Source organism: Perca fluviatilis, chromosome 18 (genome assembly GCF_010015445.1).
Source record: "Perca fluviatilis chromosome 18, GENO_Pfluv_1.0, whole genome shotgun sequence".
Taxonomy (NCBI): Eukaryota; Metazoa; Chordata; class Actinopteri; order Perciformes; family Percidae; genus Perca; species Perca fluviatilis.
This window is the reverse complement of record NC_053129.1, coordinates 10,175,491-10,199,627: the sequence shown is the minus strand read 5'-3', so window position 1 is coordinate 10,199,627 and position 24,137 is coordinate 10,175,491. Positions and strand designations below refer to the sequence as shown.

General features: G+C 42.6%; 1 protein-coding gene across 1 annotated transcript in view; it reads left to right on the top strand.

Annotated features, from left to right (window-relative positions):
* Positions 1-21,319, top strand: part of kif26bb (kinesin family member 26Bb) — a 30,017-nt gene extending 8,698 nt beyond the window's left edge. The window contains 10 exon segments of the mRNA XM_039782756.1: positions 3,712-3,921; positions 4,319-4,412; positions 6,332-6,603; positions 7,444-7,621; positions 7,831-7,969; positions 8,424-8,583; positions 8,768-11,912; positions 15,318-15,473; positions 17,833-17,983; positions 19,975-21,319. Of these exon segments, the coding sequence (XP_039638690.1) occupies positions 3,712-3,921; positions 4,319-4,412; positions 6,332-6,603; positions 7,444-7,621; positions 7,831-7,969; positions 8,424-8,583; positions 8,768-11,912; positions 15,318-15,473; positions 17,833-17,983; positions 19,975-20,125 (4,656 nt within the window). The 3' untranslated portion in view covers positions 20,126-21,319.
* Positions 21,320-24,137: the final 2,818 nt, after the last annotated feature.

Below are 24,137 nucleotides of genomic sequence, written 5' to 3'. Positions count from 1 at the left end.
CTTCAGATCTTTAAAATCCTGCAGCCACGCCACCTCTGAAAAGCCACTCCATTATTCACAGAGTTTTGGAAAACTTTTCTGCAGCTCGTGCGCGGGGAGGGGGGAGGGGAGAACGCTATATATGCGTGTGCCTGAGCAGTGATTGACAGGCAGATAGACCACCCCTGTGGCCCTGATTGGAGAAAATCGACCGGGAGCGGTGGAATTCTGCCAATGGCACTACAGGCTGTAGGAGGTGCCAGAGGAGCTGTCTTTTTTTTATTTTTTTACATAATACATAATGTAGTTCTACTGGAACATAGGGTCAGTTTCAGTAAATATGACAGAAAGTTAGTTTTATAAGACTTACCTACTGCATCTTTAAACTGAAGGCTAATATTTTACCCAACAACATTTTTTTTTTTATAGTTTGGTCTCAATAATAAATTATGATTTACTAGCTATGCTCAGAAACACACCATATTCATTTATTCTCCATCTTTTATCACAGCACAAACAGTTGCCTTCAGCAATTAGCTGCACTCACCAAGATCAGTGCAGCTTTGGTTCAGAGTTCAACACATTTGAACTCTTGACTCTGTGCGGCTCTTTGCAGCCCATCACATACATCAGCGCAGGACAGTTTCATGAAAAAAAACACACCACATGCTCAATAATAGAAGAGGCACACAACCTGTTTTCGGCTATAATGCGTGTCGTAAAGAGACATACGACATGCATTATCTACTGTATGCTTTATAAAATGCACATACAGTCCATATTCATTTAAATAGAAAATATACAAAAGTGGTGAAGTGGTGGTATCAAAGTCCCGCCCATACACCCCCACCTGACCAATCGCGAGTCAATCACAGCTGTCAATCATGACATTTCACCCTGTTTTTATAGCATCAAATAACTAATTGTAAAAAATGAACACATGGACAAACATTAGTGTGATAAGAAGTACCTAAAATGACTGAAACCATCTTTGGTGAAATGTTTATTTTAGTTTGGCCCATGTCCCATTCGCTATCATGGAGGGGGCGGGGGTTTATGCTGGATGCAGTATATGCCAATGGCTTTGACTTCACTTATAAAGTCTATGCATCAACCCCTGGTAAATACATGGAATAGGGCTGTATTGGTGGTGTACCTTTAAAAAGGATGTACTACCATCGTCGCCCACAACCACCACCTTGGAAGTGCTTTTACCACCCCTGTTGCAGAGTAAAGAGATCACAGTCAATTTGGAGGCGATCCTATATCACGCCTTCTTTAGGATACACTGTAATGTGGTGCTAATGTCTCCATCTTGTTCTTCCCCTCCCCTCCACTCACCTCCTCTGGGAAAAACTGGGGAGATCAATATGGCTGCCTGCCCTCCCCTTGTCTCAGATAGATGGACTCTTGGGTTTAGTCTAGAGTTACAGATAAGGGCTCAGACAGACCCCACGGCCAGCCACGCCTGCCCAAGCACTCAGCTCTGTGTGCCTCTGCGTGCCGGAATATAATTGTGTGTGAGAGCGGAGGAGGATTTTCTTCACTTGTAAATGGGTCTCTTGAATAATTTAACCCTCATAAATATAGTTTGACACATGTTCAATAGGGTTAGGGAGACACTTTTTGCATAAGGTATTACAATTATGATTAGGGGAGAGAAAAAATATCCTTCAAAATTACCGGAAAACTCATGTGGCAGATGGAATATGATTTTCAGATATTCAAATTGTCAGTGCTGGATGATGTCATCGTGGTGTATTGCAGTCCTGGACAATTTCAAGAAAACCGCAATCGACTTGGGCTATTTGCAATCTTGCAGACCTGAACCCTGATTCAAAATATCTTTATGATTGGTTTATAACCCTTAATAGAGCTTATTGTCTTTTGTGAGGTAAATGTTGCCTTGTCTTCCTGCAGACTAAGACCTATGAGCCTTGTTAAATGGCTGTCAGATTCAGGCTCTAACTTAATTTAAGACCGTAAAGCCTCTAAATCCAAAGGCTTCCTGTAGAGAACTGCATTAAGGAATTGATGTCATGCCAATGCGGAAATATAGCAGGAGGTATGCATAGCCATGCAGTTGGAAGTGCCTGTATTAACAAGATTTTCATCCCAATGCTAAATTTTTTTTGTGACAATTACTACTTTGTTCTGCCAAGGCGTCCCTTTTTTCAACCGAGGTTTCTTCCAACACATGTTGTATACAATAGTATCTTAGCCTCCGATGGCTGAGCAGCATGGGGCTCAGAGCTGAAGTCGGTCTATTACTTCCATTGATGTCAGATTTCTGAGGAACAAAAGCAATTCATAAAAATAACTGTAACTGACAGCCTAACAGGCAGCTTTACACAACCAATGAGAAGATTTTGTGGCATAATATATTTCAGTTTTTTAACACTCTAAATGTTTTTTCTTTGGATTCGGACTCAAAGATGGCTAAAACTCGCAGAATTTTTTAAATGATAATTTTTTTGTCGTTTTTTGACTGTATTGGACAGCGACCGTGGATAGACAGGAAAGGGGGGAGAGAGAGGGGATGACAGGCAGCAAAGGGCCGCAGGTCGGATTCGAACCCAGGCCGCTACCAAGGGCTCAGTCTACATGGTGGGCATACTCTACTGGGTGAGCCAGAGGTTGCCCCAAAAACTCACTGAATTTGATATGAAGATATTTTTAAACCTTGCTGTTTTGGCACTCTTTTTTCATAAGTTTCCGTTTGCTATTGTTTTTTTTATTTTCAAAACTTAAAGTTATATGCCGCTCACATTCTTAGCTGTAGATCCCAGGCTTCTTCTGAAATCACTTACATAGCTACATGCAGCTCTGTAAAAGCACTGACTCATTCCTTCCATTTAATAATTAATTCTCTACTCAAGCTGTCTCAGTTTAAAATGTTTCGCCATTCTCTGTAAATATGTATACAGTTTGTACACAAGGGTAAGTAAAATAGTAGTGAACACTCAACCCTTGTAAAAGGCATTTTATCTTTCTGTCTGTAGCTGCTCTAGACTTAACATTAGCTGGCTGCACTAGTAGCCTATGCTAGTAGTATGCAGGATAACAGGGTAGTGTTAGACTAGACATTCTTTCTTCACATAATGCTTGGTGCTTTTATTATGATCTCCATACCTTACAGCATTAGGTCAGTTAAACACAAATTACAAGAAAACACATTTTCAAGAGTCACATCCATGCTAGCAGCTCTGCGAGGCTGTACTTAGGCACAGTGGTGCTTTGAGCTAAATGCTAATGTTAGCATGCTAACATGCTCACCATTGATAATGCTTACATGCTGATGATGCTTTAGCGGATATAACCATGTTCACCATGTTATTTTAATATGTTAGCATGCTAACATTGACTAACTAGCTCTAAACTCAGTAAAGTAAAGCTAAAGCTGACGGAATGTCATTAGCTTTGTAGGTATTTGGTCATAAACCAAAGTATTATATTATATTAAAGTATAAGTAAAGAAAAATAGCTACGGGTCCAGTTAAGATATTAAAATGTATAATTTGGGGACCATGAAAGTGTGTACCAAATTTCTTGGCAATCTATCTAATAGTTGTCTAGATATTTCAGACTGGACAGACAGACTGACGTTGACGGCCCCTAGAGCCATGCAGCTACAGTATGTTTACCCCATCAAATTTAAAATGTCTGTTGGTATTGAAACAGTTAATCACATACTGTAATTTTCGACATGCTTCCATCTCTTTTGGTGTACAGGTCAAAGTCGTGCTGAGGGTGAGCCCAACGCTGTCAGAGGGCCAAGGCCAACCACCTGTTCTCCGGATTGACTCGTCCAAGAAAAGAGTGACCATCATGGAACCAGTCAGCAAAAGCCAACCACGCGCTACAATGACACTAGGCAGAGAGGGCAAAAGTCTTCTGAAGACCTTCAACTTTGACGCTGCCTATCCTCAAGAGTCAAGCCAGGTTGGTTTCTTCGTGCTGGTTACTGATGAACATAATTCGAATATGGTTTTAAATATTTCCATTTGTGACATTGACAGATACTTTGATAGAGGTAGTCTGGCACATTCTGTGTTTTCTCAAGTATTCATGCATATTTTCGCCTCTGTACACTACACACCACGGTTGGTTTGCTCTCTCTGTCTGATGACCTGAAAACTGATAGGGCCTGGATAGCCACCACAATTACACAGTCCATCAATTATATTCAACCTTCTCCACGCTCTGCTTACATTATCTGAGCCCAAGGGAATCTACAGAATGAGCATGTTAGTTATTTCGTTTCACTGGATATACTATTTTAGACTGGAGATGAATCACAAGATGCTCCTTTCCTCTGTCCTTTGTTCTTCCTGACCAGGCTGAGGTGTGTGCGGGCGTCTTGGCTGATGTCATCCGCTGTGTGCTCAGCGGCAGCGATGGATGTGTTCTGGGTTTGGGATGTGTTGATGTGGGTGAGTAATCGGTCGCTTTGAGAGGCCACGGGTTAAAATCTTAAGATGAGAGTGGGACGCTTTTATCTGAGCTCAGGGGCCATCCACCCCTCCCTCCCCTTCTCCTGCTTCTCGCTCCCACTCCTGCTATCGTTCACTCTTTCTTTATCACTTAAACTCTCGGTCTCCATTTTCTCTCTCTGTCCTCTTATCAATCTTGATGCACATTTCCAGCCTCCTTGTTCTTTTCCCGTGTCTCCTGCTCCGTTGGTCTTTTTCTGTCTTCAACTTTTCCACAGTAGTGACAGAAAAGGGTTGCCATTTCAACTCTCTCCTTCTCATAACCTGTCTATCTGTTACTTTGTAAATAACAGCCTGGTCATCAATTATGCAACGCATATGCTTCCCATTTGGCCTGATAGACATTTCAGCATACTGCACAAAAAGACACAAATATTTTATTTTGCTGAAGCGCTGAGCTCAGAGGGGACTGTAAACAAAATGGACTGTAATATGTTGCTATTAGAGAGATGGAACCCTGCACTTAGCGTCAGTGGAGGGGTTTAATAGATTTGCGGTGCGCACGCACGCGCACACACACACACACACACACACACACACACACACACACACACACACACACACACACACACACACACACACACACACACACACACACACACACACACACACGGGGTAAGGACAGGGTCTCCTTGGAGATGCTTTTTCACATGACGCCACTCTCCGTAAATCTGATTGAATTAGTTGGCCAATACAAACTACATGTGGCCCCCAGCCAGGGGATATCAATCTCCCCTACAGAATACTATTCTCTCTGAATAACGGCAGGCAGCTTGGCCTTTAATTGGAGTAAACCAATTCTCTTATCCTCATTCAATTAGAGTTTGGATAAGATAAGAGATGGTAAAACAGGCCCATAACTCAAAACTAATATGGGGCAAAAGTGCACTTGGACATACAGCATGGCACCAGTCCAAGAGCAAATCTGAAAGTGTTTTTGGGTGTGTTTCTGTAAATTTGCTCCATCTTTATTTGTGCCTGTTTGGGAGTTTATGTATTGTACTGTATCTTGTGATTAGTGTAAGCGAGTGCACTTCCACAAGTCCACTTTCCCTTAGCATGAATTGGATATGGAAAAAAACCCGCTCTGGCTTGTTTGTATTTCTATAAACCAAGCACAACCGTCCTGGGCAGCGCTAAGCTCCGGATACAGCCACGGTGCCCTTGCAATACAGATAGCGGAGAAGGTTGGATATCTGGCGTGTGATAGAAGCGATGGATGTCAGGCTTTATCCTAGCTATGTACTGTACAGCCGTTCCGTTGAGCCAGACTACATGCAATATAGCTTAAAATAACTTGTTAGCTAATATTACACACCCAAGTTGGCCTCCCTGAATAAATGAAACAAACACGCAGTGACATTTTGAGCAAAATGCTCACATCAGCATGAGCAGCTAACATGCTCACAATGACAGTGCTAACATAATATGCTAATATTTGGCAGGTGTGTTTACCATGTTCACAATTTAAGTTTAGCATTGTGGCGCGCTAACATTTGCTAATTAGCAATAACGTACAGCTGAGTTAGCGCATGTCATCAGTTTTGCAGGTATTTGGTCATAAACCAAAAAAGAATTAGACGGATAGAAATGATGTCACTAGATGAAAAAGCCAGGGGATTCAAGTTTTTACAATTCAGCCTCTGGGGACCATGAATATCTGTACAGAATGTAATAGCAATCCATCAAATATTTGTTGAGATATTTCAGTCTGGACCAAAGTGGTGGACGGACCAACCGACAGATATAAAAAAACGGTGGTTCTCAAAGTGTATGGGGGTGCCCATGTGTTTAAAGGCTAGCATGTGCATGTGTATGTACTGTATGTTTGTGTTTGTGTGCTCTGTTGTCTGCCTCAGGCTCCTGGTCCAGCATGGTGGGGAGCGGTGATAGCATCCAGAAGCTCGGGCTGGTTCCCTGTGCCATCTCCTGGCTGTACAGCGCCATCGAGCGGCGGAGAGAGAAGACCTGGACCGATCTGACTGTATCAGTGTCTGCTATAGAGCTCTGCTGCGGAGAGGAGGACACGCTGAGGGATCTGCTGGGGGAGGTCGTCCCCTCATTAGGCAGTGTCCAGGACAGCCCAAAAGCCCATATTAGACTCCAAGAGGACCCCGTCTATGGGATACAGGTAGAAGAAAAATATTTTTCTTTATGAAAAAAATGTAAATTGCTGCTTCTTCTGTGTCTCTCTCAGTCTGTTGGTCTGTCTAAGCGCAAGCAAGAAAGGGTCCATTGACCCAAATTGCTGGTGTATTCAGTTGTTTGCACATATTTATATTATGTGCAGTCCAATTTTATTTTATATGTGGAGTCCAGAGAGCCAAGGCTATATCTTTTGTTGCTGACAAGTGACAATTTCTTGGCTCTACTTCACTGGCAATGCATCAAAGGCTCAATAATTCACACACAAACAAGTGTCATTTTACAGTTGTTTTAACAGCTGTGAAAAGGGAAAATGAGCCCATATTACTAGAATACCTGCCCAGATATTTTCATTTTCCACAAAGCAAATGAATTGCTCATTGGGTTTCAGTAGAAGTCTGTGATATTACAGACACTGTTTTAGATTTCTTATTTGGTATCCCTCTAAGTTAGATTTTAGACTTTGCCTTCTAGATATGATAGGATTAATGTTAATGTTTATTTAGATTTATTTAATTTGGATAATGGTCTACACTGCATGTGAGAAGATACTATTGGTAACGAGTGAAGCCAATTAGATTGCATAAAAGATTACATTGCTCGCATTATAATTGTGCAGCGGTTTCCACCCTCACAATTGCCTGCCAGCACGTCACTACTGTAGGTGTACATTTCTGTCTATTTCTTCATTGAATAGTAAGAAAATGAATCCTACTGTTTAAATTGTTATTTCAAAACATTCTGTAAAAGTAAATGTTTTTCCATTTAGTTGTTTATGGGAAAATTCTACATTAAATGTTATGACTATTATCTCCACTCCCTCCAGCTACGTAACCACAACCGGGTGAAGGCCCCCACTGCCGAGCGGGCTGCTTCCCTCCTGGACGCGGCCATTGCAGCGCGTCGGCACAGTGACTTCGTTACGTACCTGTCCCACAGCTCCATAATGTTCTTCACTCTCCACATCCAGCCCCCTCGTACAGAGAGCAGCACCATTGGCAAAGGTTGTAATGAATTAATCAATTACCAGGGTGGCTTGTCCCTGGTGAATTTTGTGTCCACAGTTAACCCTACTTTTTAATGCTAAATAATGCAGTTTATATACATTATTATAATACATATATACATTTTAAGTTTTCTTTATTTGCATATTTGAAAACAGGCTAAGCTTTTTGCATTTACACTCTACTCTGCTCTCTGACTTTCATCCTAGGTTCACGTGGACCCACTAAGTTGACCATGATAGATGTGTGTAGTGGTATAAGGGGTATGACCACGAATAAACCTCCATATTCTGAACTGGGCCCTGTTGTCTTGTCTCTACTAAGTGGACATAAAACCCCACCTAGCAAGTAAGAATGTAACTTGTGAACCTGTTGACATACATTGGTGTAGAGTGAACTGAATTATTATTTTGACATTGAGGGACTTCTTACTTGTAACTTGGTTTCCAAAAGAAGTCTAATTTTTGCCTGTAAACCCATTTTATACTGGCTTAAAATGGAGAGACTACAACTACATTAACATCAGGAAATTGACAGACTTAGCTGCTTGGAGATTAAAATGGCTAATGCATTATTTTTTTTATTATAATTATTTTGGGCTTTTCCGCCTTTATTTTGATAGGACAGCTAGGTGAGAGAGAGGGGGAAGACACGCAGGAAATCGTCACAGGTCGGATTCGAACCCTAGACCTCTGCGTCGAGGAATAAACCTCTCAGTATATGTGTTCCTGCCCTACCCACTGAGCCAACCCGGCCACTAATGCATTATGTTTCTATGGACATTTTCACTTTCTTTGCATAGGGGTAGTAAGTTGACTATGCTCCTTCGAGAGGCCTTGGGTCATGTAAACTGCCATACCACAGTGATCGCCCAGGTTGATGATTCACTGGCGCACCTTCAAGAGACCTTATCCACCATCCAGATGGCTTCTCGGATCCGCAGGACGCAGAAAAGAACGAAGGTATCGTACATGTCCAGTAACGTCTTTCTACCAATATACCACCTTTTAATGGTGTCACAGTGTTGGCGCCCTTTTTGTAAAGGAAGGGAAGTGAGAGTGATTGCTTCCAGTGCACCCCAATCATTTATATGTTTTGGATAGTCCAGTTCTAGAACTAACTCCACAATTCGTCTTTATCCAACAGCAGTCAACTTCATGTTCTCCTTGCGGGAGGAGTTTGACTAAAGAAAAGAAAGGGCCTCCGTCTTTGTCCCTGCGGGCGTTCCACTCCACCGATGAAGTAGATGTCGACATCCCTCGTTTCCGTTTGCGTGGTGAACTGGATGAGCGCTCCAGTAGTGACCAGTCCTGTGACACAGTCATCCAAATAGACTCGGATGGCTTGTACCAGCCCAAAGTAAACTCAATAATGGCACAACCTGAATTTGTGCCCATCATACCCTCTTTGCATCCTAACAAGGCTGACATGGATGACCCAGAGTTTACCGCTCTGCTCCAAGAGCTTCTGAGAATACCTCAGCTGCAGGGAGAGAAGAACGAGGAAACTGTTCAAGGGAATGTTGAAGTGCTGAAAGCAGACATCAAGCAGCCAGGGAGGGACTGTCTTAAATGTGACACATTTGCTGAGCTTCAGGAGCGTTTGGGCTGTATCGATGGAAGTGAGGCAATGATGGATATGCTCAAGTCTTCCTTAAAAGGCCCTTCTGCTAACATTATCACAGCCAAATCACAACCCCAGAAAGAAACAGGCAAACAGACAGACACCGCATCATCAGAGGCACCACAGACCTCTGTCGGGGAAAAGCAAACAGATGGTGCCTTCCCTGGAGACAGTTTTCAGAGAGAGGATTCAGGTCTGTATGACTGTGAGGAGTGCAGCGCAACCAGTTCAAACGAGGAACTGCTGAATCAAACTCTCAGTCTTAACATGACCTGTCGCTCTGAGCTGCCCAAAAATGGAACTCGTAAGTCAGTTGATAGGCTCTCTTCTCAGGACTTTAATGTGAATGCTCAGGGCACGAACGTTACCAGTTCCCCTGCACTTCAGCCTACAGGTAAACAGGAGAGTCCTGAAGCTGCCGATTGGTTCAAACCAGACAAAAGGACCTCACCAGTTGGCAAGAGCTCCCCCATATCTCCTACATCCTCCTGCTCCTCTTCACACTCCCTGGCTACCAGTGTTATACTTGGAGATGTCTTAGCTAAATGCCCCGCAGAGGACGTTAAGGAAATGAAGGCCACTATCACAGTAACTGTTCAACAGCCACTGGACCTGAAGGGTCAAGATGAACTTGTCTTCTCTATGGTGGAAGAGGTGACCATCAGTGGGACATTGGACAGAGGGAGGACAGGTGGAAACATTATTTGTATCAGAGACACTGCCCAATCACAGGCACATGTGCAAGGCTCTGCCACCTCTCAGCCAATCCAGATAATCAGCAATGTCAGCGAAGAATTTATAGCCGCAGGTTCCTTTAATACAAACAAAAGCTCTGTGGCTCAATCTGTAGCTACATGGGCTAGCGCTGACACGCCCCAGTATCAATTCAGAAGGGAAAAGAGGTTCTTACCTTCATTTATAAATCCCATGCTAATTAATACAGATATGGATTGTGAATTTGATGAGGTGAAAGAAAAAGAAAGTCTTCATGACACTTTTGAATAGTGCTATATTGAGGAAAAGTCGCAGTCTGAGCTCAGACGGAATAATGTAAAATGTCCAGAAGATGGGATGGGTCTTGAGAAGAGGAGTGGGGCTTTTGCTTCTAAGACACATGCCAAAAAGCCTGACAAAGTATATGATTCACCTTTTAGCCAAAGTTCTCATAACCCAATGGTCTTGGAAGATTCAGCTTTCTGCGATGAAACTGCAGAAAACAAAATGTGTGGAAAGAGGCTGAGAAATTCAGACAAGAACCACCCTAGAGACAGGGAGCATGTTTATTCCACTAACACTCCAAATGGCTCAGAGGGGAGAGAAATCGGCTCCAGACGTGTTGGGAATGCCCCCAAGAGAATTGGTGTTTCACCTGGTTGCCAGGACACCGCCCCTGCTTCCTTTAAAACAGGTAGTTTGCCTAGAGGCTGGCAAAATGCCAACCACAAGGACAGTTACCATGGCGGTCACATGGCAGACAACCACAGAGACCCAAGGGAGTTGACATCATCCACCCCGTGTAGCCCAAGAGTAACTCTAGAGAGGAGGCAGGGCAGACAGCACTCCCCAGCGAACCACAGCCTCCATGTCTCCTCTCCTCGGAAATATGGAACAGAGTACAAACAGCATGCTAGTAGTGCTCGTAGAAAGAGTGTTGAATCGTTGTTGGAGACATCAGGTGTACGAGTGAAACATGATCATATGAGCGGGAGGCCAAAGTCCCCTATTGAGGATAGTAGCAGGCTGTTCAGTGCCAAACTAGAGCAGCTGGCTACCAGGACTAATTCCCTTGGGAGAACGCCAAGGGACTTCCCAACTCTGGATAGAGGCAGTAGTAACACCTCCGTGAACTCTAAGAGGAGCCCCAATGGAAGTATTGAAGGGGCTTGTCGGGGAGGATATAAAGGAAATAATGAGGGAGATTGTACCTTACCGAGGGCTAGCAGGAGCCCCAGGAAGCATCCTCGGTCTGACCAGAGTCATAATTTTTCTGAAAACCCTGTAACTCAGTCTGCTAGGCATACCCATTCCAAGCTCTCTGCTGTGGGGAAACTTAAGATGGCCCGACCCAAAGTTCGTCGACTGTCTGTCCCCAGCACCAAGAACCTCAGTCTCCACCACAAAGGCCTGCAGCAGTCCATCAACCGCAGTGCCAGTCTTTCTCCGGACAGTAAAACTGTTAGCTTTGAGCGGACATCCTCCTTTCTCTCCTCATCCCCTCCCATGTCTTATCACTCCATCAGTCGGACTCCGAGCCAGAGCTCCACATGTTCGTCGACAAAATCTGCCGTCCAGGGGTTTGTCAATGGCCGGATCGCAGACCTCCTTAAGGACAGAACCTCCAGCACCTCTTCGGACGGACCGGACCAAATGACCACACTTCCCTCACCATACAGCCGGGTGACTGCTCCCCGCATGCCTGATCACCTGAGTGGGCACGCGAGTGACACCACCAGTGTGTTGAGTGGAGATTTGCCACCAGCTATGGGGAAGACATCCCTGAACTTCTCTAACAGGAACAGTATGGTGAGCAGTGGATATGACAGCATGGTGAGGGACAGCGAGGCCACAGGCAGCACCATCTCAAACAGAGATTCTGTCAGCGACAGGAGCAGCTCTCTTCTCAGCGTGGCTCGAAGCAGCCGATCAGCACGTAGGAGAGGCAACACAGGTAAAACATCTGGAATAACTGGCCTTTTATGAACTGAACCGGATGACTTTCTCATCTGGAAAGATCAGAACCTCATCCAAGTGTGTAGTCTCATCATGTGTTGTTGGTGTTAGATGTTAGTTTTGCAAACGTAGTCTCAAAAAAGTCTTAAGCTAGAATGCACATTGGGCCATGACCTATTTAGATTTAGATTCATATATTTTTCTTCTCCTGAAGCAACCACTTACTTTTATTAATTCCAGTACAGTATGATTATCAGTTGGTAGATAGTTAAATGTAGTATACCATGTTTACTTTTACTTTTGTCAGTGGTTTGTTATTGGTGCATGGTAATGAAGTTACGATTTTTATAATCTGATGTTTTGAACCTGCAGTGTTCATTTAAAAAAAAGAAAATTCCCGCACACTTGTCTCCTCTGCATTTGGTTTACCTTGGTCGGTCAACGTTTCGGTCTCAAGGACCTTTTCTCAAGACACGTGTCTTAAAGGCATACTATGTAACTTTTCCCTCTTCGGCCCCCCTACAGGTTGGCTCATTGGAATTACAGCTCGCGCGGCTGTAGTTACATAGTATGCATTTAACCCAAATGCAGGGATGACAAGTGTGTCCTGGAAGTTTTTTAAATGGATTTTCGAGGGAATTAATTCCCTGCACCACAAAGGACACAAAGCAAGTGTTGTGCAAGTTGCTTCCTACTCATTTGGAACCTGCAGTGTCCAAATGGTGTGCTGGCACAAGGGTTGGGTACCGTTTGGATTTTTACGATTCCGATGCTGAACCGGTACTTTTAAAACGATTCCGATTCCTAACCGATTCCTAAACCAATTCTTGAAAAACTGAAAAATGACATAAAAGAAAGGCTTTTTTATGGAGTTTTTTTTTTTTAAATTGAAAATGATAATGTTAACGTTTTAAAGTACTTAAATATATAAGTAAACCTAAGTCACCTAACACATAACTACAATAATTTATAACAAATAACAGTTACACTATTAACAAGTAACAACAAAATAAATGTTGTTGAGTTGGTATGCCAACCAGCTTCAAACTTTAGCAGTTCTTTTGCAGAAAAATGACTTGCCTTCTCTGGCAAGATAGGACACCTCTCCTGACTTATGGCATGTCCTGCACAGGAGAAAACTCTCTCAGACGGTGTCCAAGAGGTCTGTACACACCCAGGTATGAGTCTCCCCCACCACCAAGCTACAGGGTCTTGTCCTAAACGTTAGACTAGAACAAGTGTAATATGTTTACTAGCAATCACGTGCAGTCAGTGAATGGTTAATATGCTTTTATGTCCGTTTTGGTGAGCCCAGAGGGAAAATATGCCATTTTAAAAGTAGCCTATATTTATGGTAGCTAGCTAACGGTAGACTACAGAGAAAGTGTGATATTTTTACGTCCGTTTCGGAGCGTGTACAAAAAGCCATCTATCAGCAGTGATTGTAGAGTGCATGTCCAAGAATAGCGCGGATACACACTTCACACCGCGAGCGGGCACGTGCGCCACTCGGCAGAAAAGGGAGAAAGAAAATAGTCTGCCGCTGTCCGGAGCGACAGAGGGAAAATATTTCAGTCGGAACCAAAATGAGGAACCGAAATTTGCGTTCTAATCCGGTCCGAATACTGTCGTTTGCGTAGGAACCGGTTCCATAGTGGAACTGGGTTTCTGTACCCAACCCTAGCTGGCACCTTCACACCAATCCAATCATATGCAGTCCTAAAATTGTCAGATAAATGTACTGAGTCATAAGTCATTTGAAAAAGTCTTGTGGAAATTTCAATCCAGTTCAGTAAAACTTTTTGCATAAATCTGCCATGTCATTTCTTCTCTATACATGATCTAGAATATACAATTTCCAATTAACCATACCACTGTTATGAATAATAGTTCCACCATCATAACATAACATATTAATGTGACATTAATTGGAGATGACACACATCTGGAGGATGCAGTCATTCAAAGCCTAATTAGGTAGGAAGGTTACATCATTAATATATGAACCCAGCAACAGCACTTACAGTACTAAAGGCAGCACAAGTGCAGAAAATGAAGAGGGTTCAGTAAATTATGAAGATGTGTGTGTGCATACGTACTATACTTGCTAATGGAATTGTACATTGAGAAACTTAATAGACTTGTGTTAAAGCCTGGTTAACAATAAAGCAATAAAAACAGGAGACAAAGCTTTTGCTGGATGAGCATATGAACTTAAAGTCCCTAAACATATTCTGTTGTTAATTGGGTAATTCAATTCTGTCTGTACTTAGTTTCTCCTTAAGTGTCCCCTTACGTAATTAACTCATCTACATTCTGATAAAAGCTGTATCCATATCGTTAGAGTTAGTTAAAACATATTCTTAAAGAAGCAAGAGGTCGGGCCTGCTAGCCCTGCTAGCCTGGCTAGCAGGCCGAGCTAGCTACCGGCAGGATCGAGACAGGTGACAGTACAAACTTTCTTCACAATGTCTGAGTTGAAAACGCATCTTGTTGTCACGTAAGGGCCCTGTTCATGTTGCACAGACATTTTAATTGCATTTGTGTCTGTTAAGAGGCACAAAGGCACTCTTTATAAGATGACCTGACAACTGGCTTTTAAGCTAACTGGACGTAGCTGCAGCAACTCCAGTTTGCTAGCACCGATTTTGCTCGTTTTTTTTCTTCCTATTGACATTACTCAGAGATATATAGCGATCAAGATTCAGGTAAAAATCGGCCGGAATTCTCCTTTAATGTCCCAGTGACACAATGCATAAACTAGGTTTTCCTGTACTGGCAAACCAGAAAGAGTTACAGAGATTGTGTCTCCTGTGTCTTGACTTATATGATTAATATAGTAGCTCTGGCAAGCTGCATTTGCCCTCAGGCAAACTGTTTTCCCTGTTCCCCATTAGAGCACATGGCCTGGACATTGAAGGCCACTTAGGGACACCAGCCTTCATTTATCATCCACATCTACTCTCACTGTGAGGTGTGATGCTTTTGGAGTAGAATGTTGACAATACTAACGTAGCAGCTCAGGAATACTCTATTTCCAGCTTACCTATTACTTATTAGCCAACATGTAGCACCCGTACAATGCATTTGTAAAAAAATATATGTCCTCAGAACCAAAACAGCATTATCTGCTGAATTTAAGTTGATGCTATGTACTGTACATCTATTGCAAATCTTTGGTTAAGTTTTTAAATTAAATTGATTGACAGAAAAGAGTGCCTTCTCTTTGTGCCAGTACTGGCACTTGATCATCCCAAAAATCAGCAAGATTAAAAGTCAACTAAAACCAAGCCTACCTTAAATATAGTTTGTTTAGGTATCTTAGTTTCAGAAATGGGTGAAGGGAAAGAAAACAAGTTGAGAGACAGCATCTCACTGCACTCTCTGCCTCACCCCGCTGTAGGTACTCACCAGCGCCGTCTTTCCCATGATACACCGCTGTCCCTGAGACGCTCGGCTAGTGGTCTGCGGTCTGGCTGGGTGGATCGGGGAATCCCGGAGGCCTACGAGATCAAGGTCTATGAGATCGACAATGTGCAGAGGATGCAGAAAAGAGCAGGTGCTGGCAAACAGGTGCTGGGGTTATTTTGATTTTTAGGAGGTTATTAAAGGGCATGATGTAAAATATGACCCTTATCAACCTCTAGGAAACCGGCGGGAATAGCATCATTGGTAGAACTTATCTGCAGCCAACCTCTTCTAAGGTCTCTAAAGCCCCTTTCATAATATCAGCATCAAGTTTGAAAAAGAGCCCACGTCATTTTGCAATAAAAGTCTTCCGAAAGTTGGGTCTGATGCGAACAAATCTCTTATCAAATCTTTATCAAAAATCATTTCAAACGCTTGTCTCAGAGTCGGACATAAAGTACAGAAATTAGCCCCCTGGATTAGCTATTGTAGCTAACATATAGGGATCTACTACAGGTGCAACTTGCGTGCTAGCCAAACTAGTTTATGAACTTAAAAAAAGGTGTAAACGTTAGTAAGCTTCACATTTTATTTCATTGTGTCAGACCGTTCAATCAACATTTCATTCATTTCATTTGCTGCGTAGTTTTAACCATCTATATATTCAGTCACATACTTGCAACCCTGGTAACAGTGCTGCCGCCAAAGTGAATCAAAACTAACCTATCCACAACGCTCGTGTCATGTTTGAATGGGAGACCAAAATGGGAGACCAAAATGTGAACGCCAAAGAATGGTTATTTGAAGTGTTGCAGGTTCTGTGTGTTCCACAGCCTGTAAGTAGACAAGGCGATACATTGATTTGCTTTAAAAATCCTATAATCCCAGCTCCTATAGTGGCTTCATCTGGGTAACGTGGGGGCCGTAGTGGCCTAAAGGTAAGAGATCAAGAGTTTGTTGGGTTCCATCACTCAGGGGGGACAAATCTGGGTGGGGAAGTGAATGACTTTGGCAATACCCACTATCACAGCACCCTTAAACTACTGCAGTGGCCACAAATAAAGACTGTGGTTCTACTGGGCAGCCGCCAGGTTTCATGTGTGAGTAGCAGCAGCATGTTACTTAGAAAAAGCATGCTCAGTGAATTGGTAAGTAAAGGTTAAATAAAAAGTCCACCTTGCATTTTGGAGTTGAAATGTGCTTTAAAAAACATAATGTGGCGCATGTGCTGACGTAATGTCCCCATGACGAGAGCCCTCTGGTCTCATGGGATTATATTCCCCGCCTCCACCAGTCTCAGGGACGGCAACTTTGATACAATTTTAATGACCACATGGGGTGAAATTGGGTCAATGCTGCAGCAAGAACAAAGAAGGCCACTGGGGGTATAACTAACACAACATATTGTTGGTAAAACATAATAGAAGACTTTAAAATAAATAGCACCTATTTCTTTTTCTTTTAATGTTTATTTTTTTCTCATGGGGCATCATTGGGGGGTGACTAAAATACAATAGTCCTGCAGCACTCCATGCCTCATATTTATGGAGTTTCTTTTGTTTCCCATTCAAATGTGCATGCATTGAACTTTGGAACCGCCTCTTACATTTAATAGGCATGTAATAAGGTTAGTATAATCAGAGAGTAATTCTATTTAGAAGCCTACATACCTGTCTTGTCTCACTCCCCAGAGGTGTCCTCCCTGCCCTAACAGCGTTTATGGGTGTGTGGAGAGAGAGAGAGAGAGAGAGAGAGAGAGAGAGACATACATTGTTACATTGTGTTGATATGATGAATGTTAACTTAATGTTTTACTGTCTGCATCCTCCTGGACTACTGGATGTTAATGTGTAACATGTTTCCCTGTTTATGTGCTTTAGCAATACTGTATGTCAATATGGTCATGCTAATAAAGCCTCTTTGAATTGAATTGAATTGAGAGAGAGAGAGAGAGAGAGAGAGGTGCTGTTCATCCAACCACTAAAATACAGTGTGTGTGTGTGTGTGTGTGTGTGTGTGTGTGTGCGTGTGCGCGTGTGTGCGCGAGTGTATGTGTTGGCTTGTTTACTATATTTGTGGGGTCCAAAAACCGGGAGTCCAGTATACTTGTGGGGTCCCAACAGCTTTGTGGGGCCAAAATGCTTTAAAGGGCTGTTTGAGGGTTAAGACTTGGTTTTAGTATTAGGGATAGAATTAGGTTATGGTTAGGGTGAGGGTGAGGGTAAGGGTTAAGGTTAGGCATTTAGTTGTGATGGGAATGCATTATGTAAATGACGGGTCCCCACAAAGATAGTGCCACAAACCTGTGTGTGTGTGTGTCTCTGTGAGAGAGAGAGAGAGAGAGAGAGAGAGAGAGAGAGAGAGAGAGAGAGAGAGAGAGAGGGGTGTTGCCAATACACCACATGCTATTATTTATTAAGAACAGTAGCTTTTCATAATTTGTGCTATATAACAATGAATAAAAGTAGTGAAATGTGTGTGTGTGTGTGTGTGTGTGTGTTTTTCTTCAGGGGCCTGCATGCTTCAGCGCCAAGCTGAAGTTTTTGGAGCACCGTCAGCAGAGGATCTCCGAGGTCCGGGCCAAATACACCAACCTGAGGAGAGAGCTAGAGCGGGCCAAACACAACCTCATGCTGGAGCCCGCCAAGTGGAACCAAGAGCGTCAGTCACATGATTCTTCATTTGAAGATATAAGCGTGCAAAATAAAAACATTTTATTCTTTTGAAAATCAACAGTAAAATCAACATAGAGCTGCTTCACCATATTCTTTATACATTCTACAGATGAACAGTAAGTGAAGTCACAAAAGCGAAGCTCAGGAAGAGAATGTAAAAGAATCTCTACCTATCAATTAGGGCTGCAATGTTTATTTGTGCATTGTCCCTGTTTCAAATAAATTAATTTCCATTCCATTCCATTTCGCCATTTCGTCCAAATCCCTAAGACACGTGTCAAACTCAAGGCCCGTGGGCCAAATCCGGCCCGTATATCAATTTGGGTTCACAATAGATTTTATATAGTTGTGCGCCAAACCAAAAACACAGGAAAGTGTTTTTTAAACTGCAATTACCTGTCATTCAAAGCAGAATATGGCTAAGATTTGCCAACTCTGAGAATCAGAAATTTTTCAGAGTTTTCATTTTCAGGCTTGATTTGCTAAGTTCTATGATGGCTGAGGAACTCTTTTTTTGCTGACTTTTGTAGGACTGTCGGAAAAAGCAACAACTTTACAAAAAGGTGACAAATGTCTGAGAAAGCCACAAAAAAGTCAGAAAAAATTAGGAAAAAAACTACCAAAATGTAAAAAAAAAAAAAGGGGACATGCAGTAACAAAAGCACGTCAATTAACTCTATACATGTCTGGCCCTTGGTGTGATTCTCTTTTTCCAGTGTGGCCCTTAGTGAAAATGAGTTTTGACACCCCTGCCCTAAGATATTGAATTAACCAGCATATATAAAGCAAAAGCAGTGAACACGCAGTGGAGAAGCTGGAGCCAGATAATATAAATTGCAGATTTCTTGCCCATCAAATGTGTTCAGAAACATATTTTCGTTACTGTTTAGCTTGTTCTGGCAGGCCAGCCGATGCGCGCTCTTTGGCTCTACTGTTTTCGACTCGGCAGCCGGACCGCCCACTTTCTCATTTACAGCTTGAACTGTACACTTTTACGGTTTCTGAAAAAACAAACATTTGAGGCAAGAAATCGGCGATGCAGTAACACGCTGATCCATATGTGTTCAGCGCTGCCTAGTTTTACAGTTTGATCACATTTCCCGAGCAGTGATTGACATGTTAAAGGTCCAGCATGTAACGCGGTTTAGTTATTATTATCAAAATCTGTGTTGCCCGTTCACAAACGTGTCCTTTTTCATGAATATTTACCACCACCATCAATTCCAAGTATTCCTTTTGGCTTGAAATTTTACATTTGCATTCGCATGAACTGGGGTTAGACGCTCCATATTCATGTGCCATCTTGAAATACGGTAGCCGGTAAGGGGCATACAGGACATACCCCGACCTTTTACGCGTTTTCGCTGCCGCATGATAAACTCACAGGTGCTGCTAATGGGTATTGTCGCTTCCCGGCCCCGGCAAAGTTTGAAGAAGGAAACATGGAGGACCACACGTATTCAAAATCCAAATTTCTTCTTCTTCGCCCAGAAAAGAAATAAGATTGAATGCTACCGTAGCTAATATCGTACTTTGAACTGCGTGTGAGACAGTTGATTGCGATATATGATCTCAACGCTAGATGGGAGAAATTCCCACACATTAGACATCTAAAGTCTCCTCCTGACAGAAAGTTATTTTTTTTTTTAAATAAAAGTTAGCAACTGCAGGTTAATGTGAATAAGCAAATAATGAGCTTTTAGTATTACAGCATTTTAACAGGGGGCAGCATCCTTCCATTACTGGGATAATATCCAGAATCCTCATTACGATCATTAGTATTTATCCTTCACACGATTTGTAATTTCCTATATAGCACATTACTGTCATTCTTTTTTTACTTTGTACACAAAGTACATAGTGCAAATTCCTCAATGTAAATATTGTCGACATACTGTACATACAGTACAACAATCCATTTGTTAGTATGCTTTACCTTACAAACTGCTGCAGTGTTGTCTCCCTGTCCTTTCCCAGTCGACCTGTGGCAGACCTTCGAGGTGGACTCCCTGGAGCATCTGGAGGCCCTGGAGGTGGTGACGGCCCGGCTGGAGAACAGGCTCAACCTCTGCAGGGCCAACGTCATGATGGTCACCTGCTTCGACGCCGGCACCAGGAGACGCCATAAGAAGCGACGGCGGAGAGCGCCAGAGCAGAGAGCCTCGAAAGGGAATCTGAGTTGAATAATAGTAAGAATTGGTTAAATGAGGGTAACAGGGGGGAGCACCCGTCTCCTTTTTCTTCAGGCTCTTATGTTTGGACTAGTACACCTGGCTACCTATTACTGAAATTTTTTTGGATGATAAATTCACATGTCTGTGTGTGTGTGTGCGCGCATCTGCCACACACTTTATGTCAATGCACACTTTATGTTTTCAGCTACCACGTTACCTCTGGTCCCTTTGAATTAACCAGGTGCTACAGATTGGAGTCTTGTACAATAACATCTTACCTGCCTTCAACATGGAGGTCAATGGTCAGAGCCAGGGCCAGGGCTTCGGTCCTACAGCTGGCGGGGACTCTTCAGACACCTACAAAGGGCTCGTACAGGCTGCAATGCAATTTGTAAACATTCTTTCTGACACAAAAGATCGTGACTCCTTTTCTGCTACGGCCGCCATTTGTCACACTCCAGATATGCAAGTTCTCTATTTGTCCTTTTAAATAACCTTTAAAAAAACATGTCATTGATGCTTCCTTTCCTTTCAAATTGTACAGTATATATATATATTTTTTTTTAGCAACCAGTTCAACACAGTGCAGCATCTAATGCTCACAAGACATTTCGGTGTAGCCGAAGAGCAAATGGTGTAACCTTTCCTCTCCTGGCAAAGAGATGATCCGATCATAAGACTTTTGCTTCAAGGTGATAAAATGTGCAGGCACTCTGCATTATTGGTTCTCTGGAAAGGCTTTAACATTTAGACACTACAGGGGTCAGATAACCTTTGGCACACGGTAGCTCAACCAATAGCACGCCAGCAATAAGTGTGCAGGAGAGTTTTTGGGAAATGTTCCAATCCACATGCCATATGGCCTCGTTCACAGCCATTTGCAGGTGCACGGACTGTTATTTGCGGCAGTTTGAGTAACTTTTTCCCCTTTCGGTGCAGAACCTGCCCTACTCTGCCTCTGATTGGCTAGTACTTGTTGCCTTCTTCACAGAACGCGGCGCCAAGGAAAACTAACTAACACTGCCTGAGCGGGCTCGGTAGATGATGGCACACTGATTAAAGGGGAACTATGCAGGTTTTTTTTAGCTTAATTTACCTTCACTGAACAGCTTCGGAGTCACTGGAGTGGTTATATGACTTTTTTTTCCGAGTTGAATGGTGATCGTCTCGCTTCCCCCTAGCGCCTGTGAGTGGAACCCCCCTTGCAACTTTCGGCCTCAGCGTCAGGAAGTATTGCGTGATATCAGGTCTCGCGATGTAACGATTTGCTTCACGGCACTGCACACATAGGCCCGTTCAGGAACTGGCTAACAAAGTAGCGATGGAGTTTTTCCACACTATCGTCATGGCTGAGCCGGCAAAAAAGAAGCAGAAAGCTAGGAAAGCATTGTTGGAGGAACAGAGAAAGAGGAAACGGCAGGCTGACCGAGCGAGGAGTCAGACACCAGCTGCCAAATATCTATTCTGAATCTGTAGGGGGAGCTCTATAGAGAAACCTGCGAGCAAAAAGCGAGAAAACAGCAAAGAAATGGCCAAAACTGCATAGCGCCCCTTTAACAAGAACATTTTAAAATGGCACTACATATTAAAAAGGTTGGTGAGCCCTGATATAGACAGTTCACATGATATTGGATAAAACTACTATAGATACTTAACATTTATGCAGGGTTACTCAAACAGCATTTTTGTTAATTTGTTTGTGGTCTGATTTCACATTTTCTGGAGGATTTGAGGGATACTTCAATACGATATACGAAAATATGTTTTTTTAACATGCATTTTTTGCTCACAGACAACTGTTGAAGTCACTTTACATCATTTAGAAAACATTTCACCACATACACATTTCTGTGATTTTTTTTTTATATGTTAAAATTGCTGCTAATTTGCAGATAATATTTAGTACACTTAAAGCAGTCTCAGACTATTGGACTGATTCCTCTGCCTTAAAGTTGCTCTTTCTTCATCTTTGATTACAGTAAGAGGTTTTGGCCATCACAGTTATTCAAAAGGGGATATGCCATTTTGTATATAGATTTTGGTGCTGAATACAATTATGAAAATATATGTGTGTATTTCAAATCTTTTGAAACTAATGTAAAAATGCACCCAAAGCAGTTTCTCTGTAAGCTGTGGAAGACGTGACTTAGCCGTCTGAAAAAGATGAGTGAAGGACTGAAGGATGGATGGCTAACGATCAATAAACTGGCTGCTAGAACACATTAGTAAATGATTGGAGGCAAAATAACAAATGTGGATTCTGCTCTCAGTGTAATTACATTATTATTATTACGTCATCATGTCTGAAGAGACCTGTGAAGTCACTGAGTCAATGAAAGAGGATGGACAGATGCATAGTAATCAATGGACAATGTTAGGTTTTCTACCTAGATCAATGCATTTTAAATGTACGTGTACACACACACACACACACACACACACACACACACACACACACACACACACACACACACACACACACACACACACTGGACGTCTGTTTTGTGAATCCTATTAATCAGCATGTTGTACGTCACTGTTAATAAATGACCACAGCTCTCAGTTATTTTCTGTTCGTAGACAAACTGTGCATCCTTTGATTTGCAAGAATTAAAATCATAATTGTTGTTTAATTTGTCTGTCTGTGTGTGTGTGTGTGTGTGTGTGTGTGTGCAAAGAGAGAGGAAATTCTCCTGTTATGTTGTGATGCAATGTAACATCAGGATGACTTTATATGCCGTCTGCAGCAAGTGGAAAGGTAATGAGAGCAAGTACAGTTGAGCCCTAAAGCGGCCCAATTATAAAGCCGGGCACGCACGCACGCACACACACACACACACACACACACACACACACACACACACACACACACACACACACACACACACACACACATCCCTGACTTTGCCCTTTCTCTCTTTCAGCTCTACTTCCTCATTGTTTAGCCTAAATTCAAGTCCCACAAACCCTTTCGCTCATGCTGTGTGTGTGTGTGTGTGTGTGTTGTGTTCAGATTCAGAGAAGAGGGAATGGGGATAAATGCCACAAACGTGCACACACGCTTTTTCTGAACAAACCCTGCAGAATATCCACGGGCCATTTAAACCTAAATAATGCGTGTGAATTCATTTTAAATGTGAAAAGAAAAGCCGGTGACTGCAGCTTTTGGAAACACAACTTGAGCTAACCTCAGCCAGTTCAAACATCTGATCTGAACATCTATTTCCGGATGAAGGTGGGGCAACATGCATCAATTTAAAAATGTAAAATAAGGGCAATTTCATTTATGCCTCTGAGGGAGTTTTGAATCTTAATGTTATTCAGCAAATGTAACTAAAAGCCTTGTGACAACTGATAGTGTAAGCTTGTTAAATTTAATTTGAAAGCCATTCATTTTAAAATGTGTTACGGTAGGTTACCACCCTAGATCCCATTTTTACAGTATTACTTCACAAGCTGTAATTGATTAAAACTGATGGATGATGTAACGATTTGGTACATTCTAATGCTTTCCTAATTTCTAGAGCGATAGACAGAGGTATGTGATACTAGCCTATATGTGCTTTGAAATGGCTATAACATCCAGAATTTAAAGGTCCCATGGCATGAAAATTTCACTTTATGAGGTTTTTTACCATTAATATGAGTTCCCCCAGCCTGCCTATGGTCCCCCAGTGGCTAGAAATGGTGATAGGTGTAAACCGAGCCCTGGGTATCCTGCTCTTCCTTTGAGAAAATGAAAGCTCAGATGGGCCGATCTGGAATCTTCTCCTTATGAGGTCATAAGGAGCAAGGTTACCTCCCCTTTCTCTGCTTTGCCCACCCAGAGAATTTGGCCCCCCCATGAGAGAGAGAGAGAGAGAGAGAGAGAGAGAGAGAGAGAGAGAGAGAGAGAGAGAGAGAGCATGGCTTTCAAACGAGCAAAGTGGCAGTTGGTCAAGGCCACAACCCCACCCTCCACCTTGC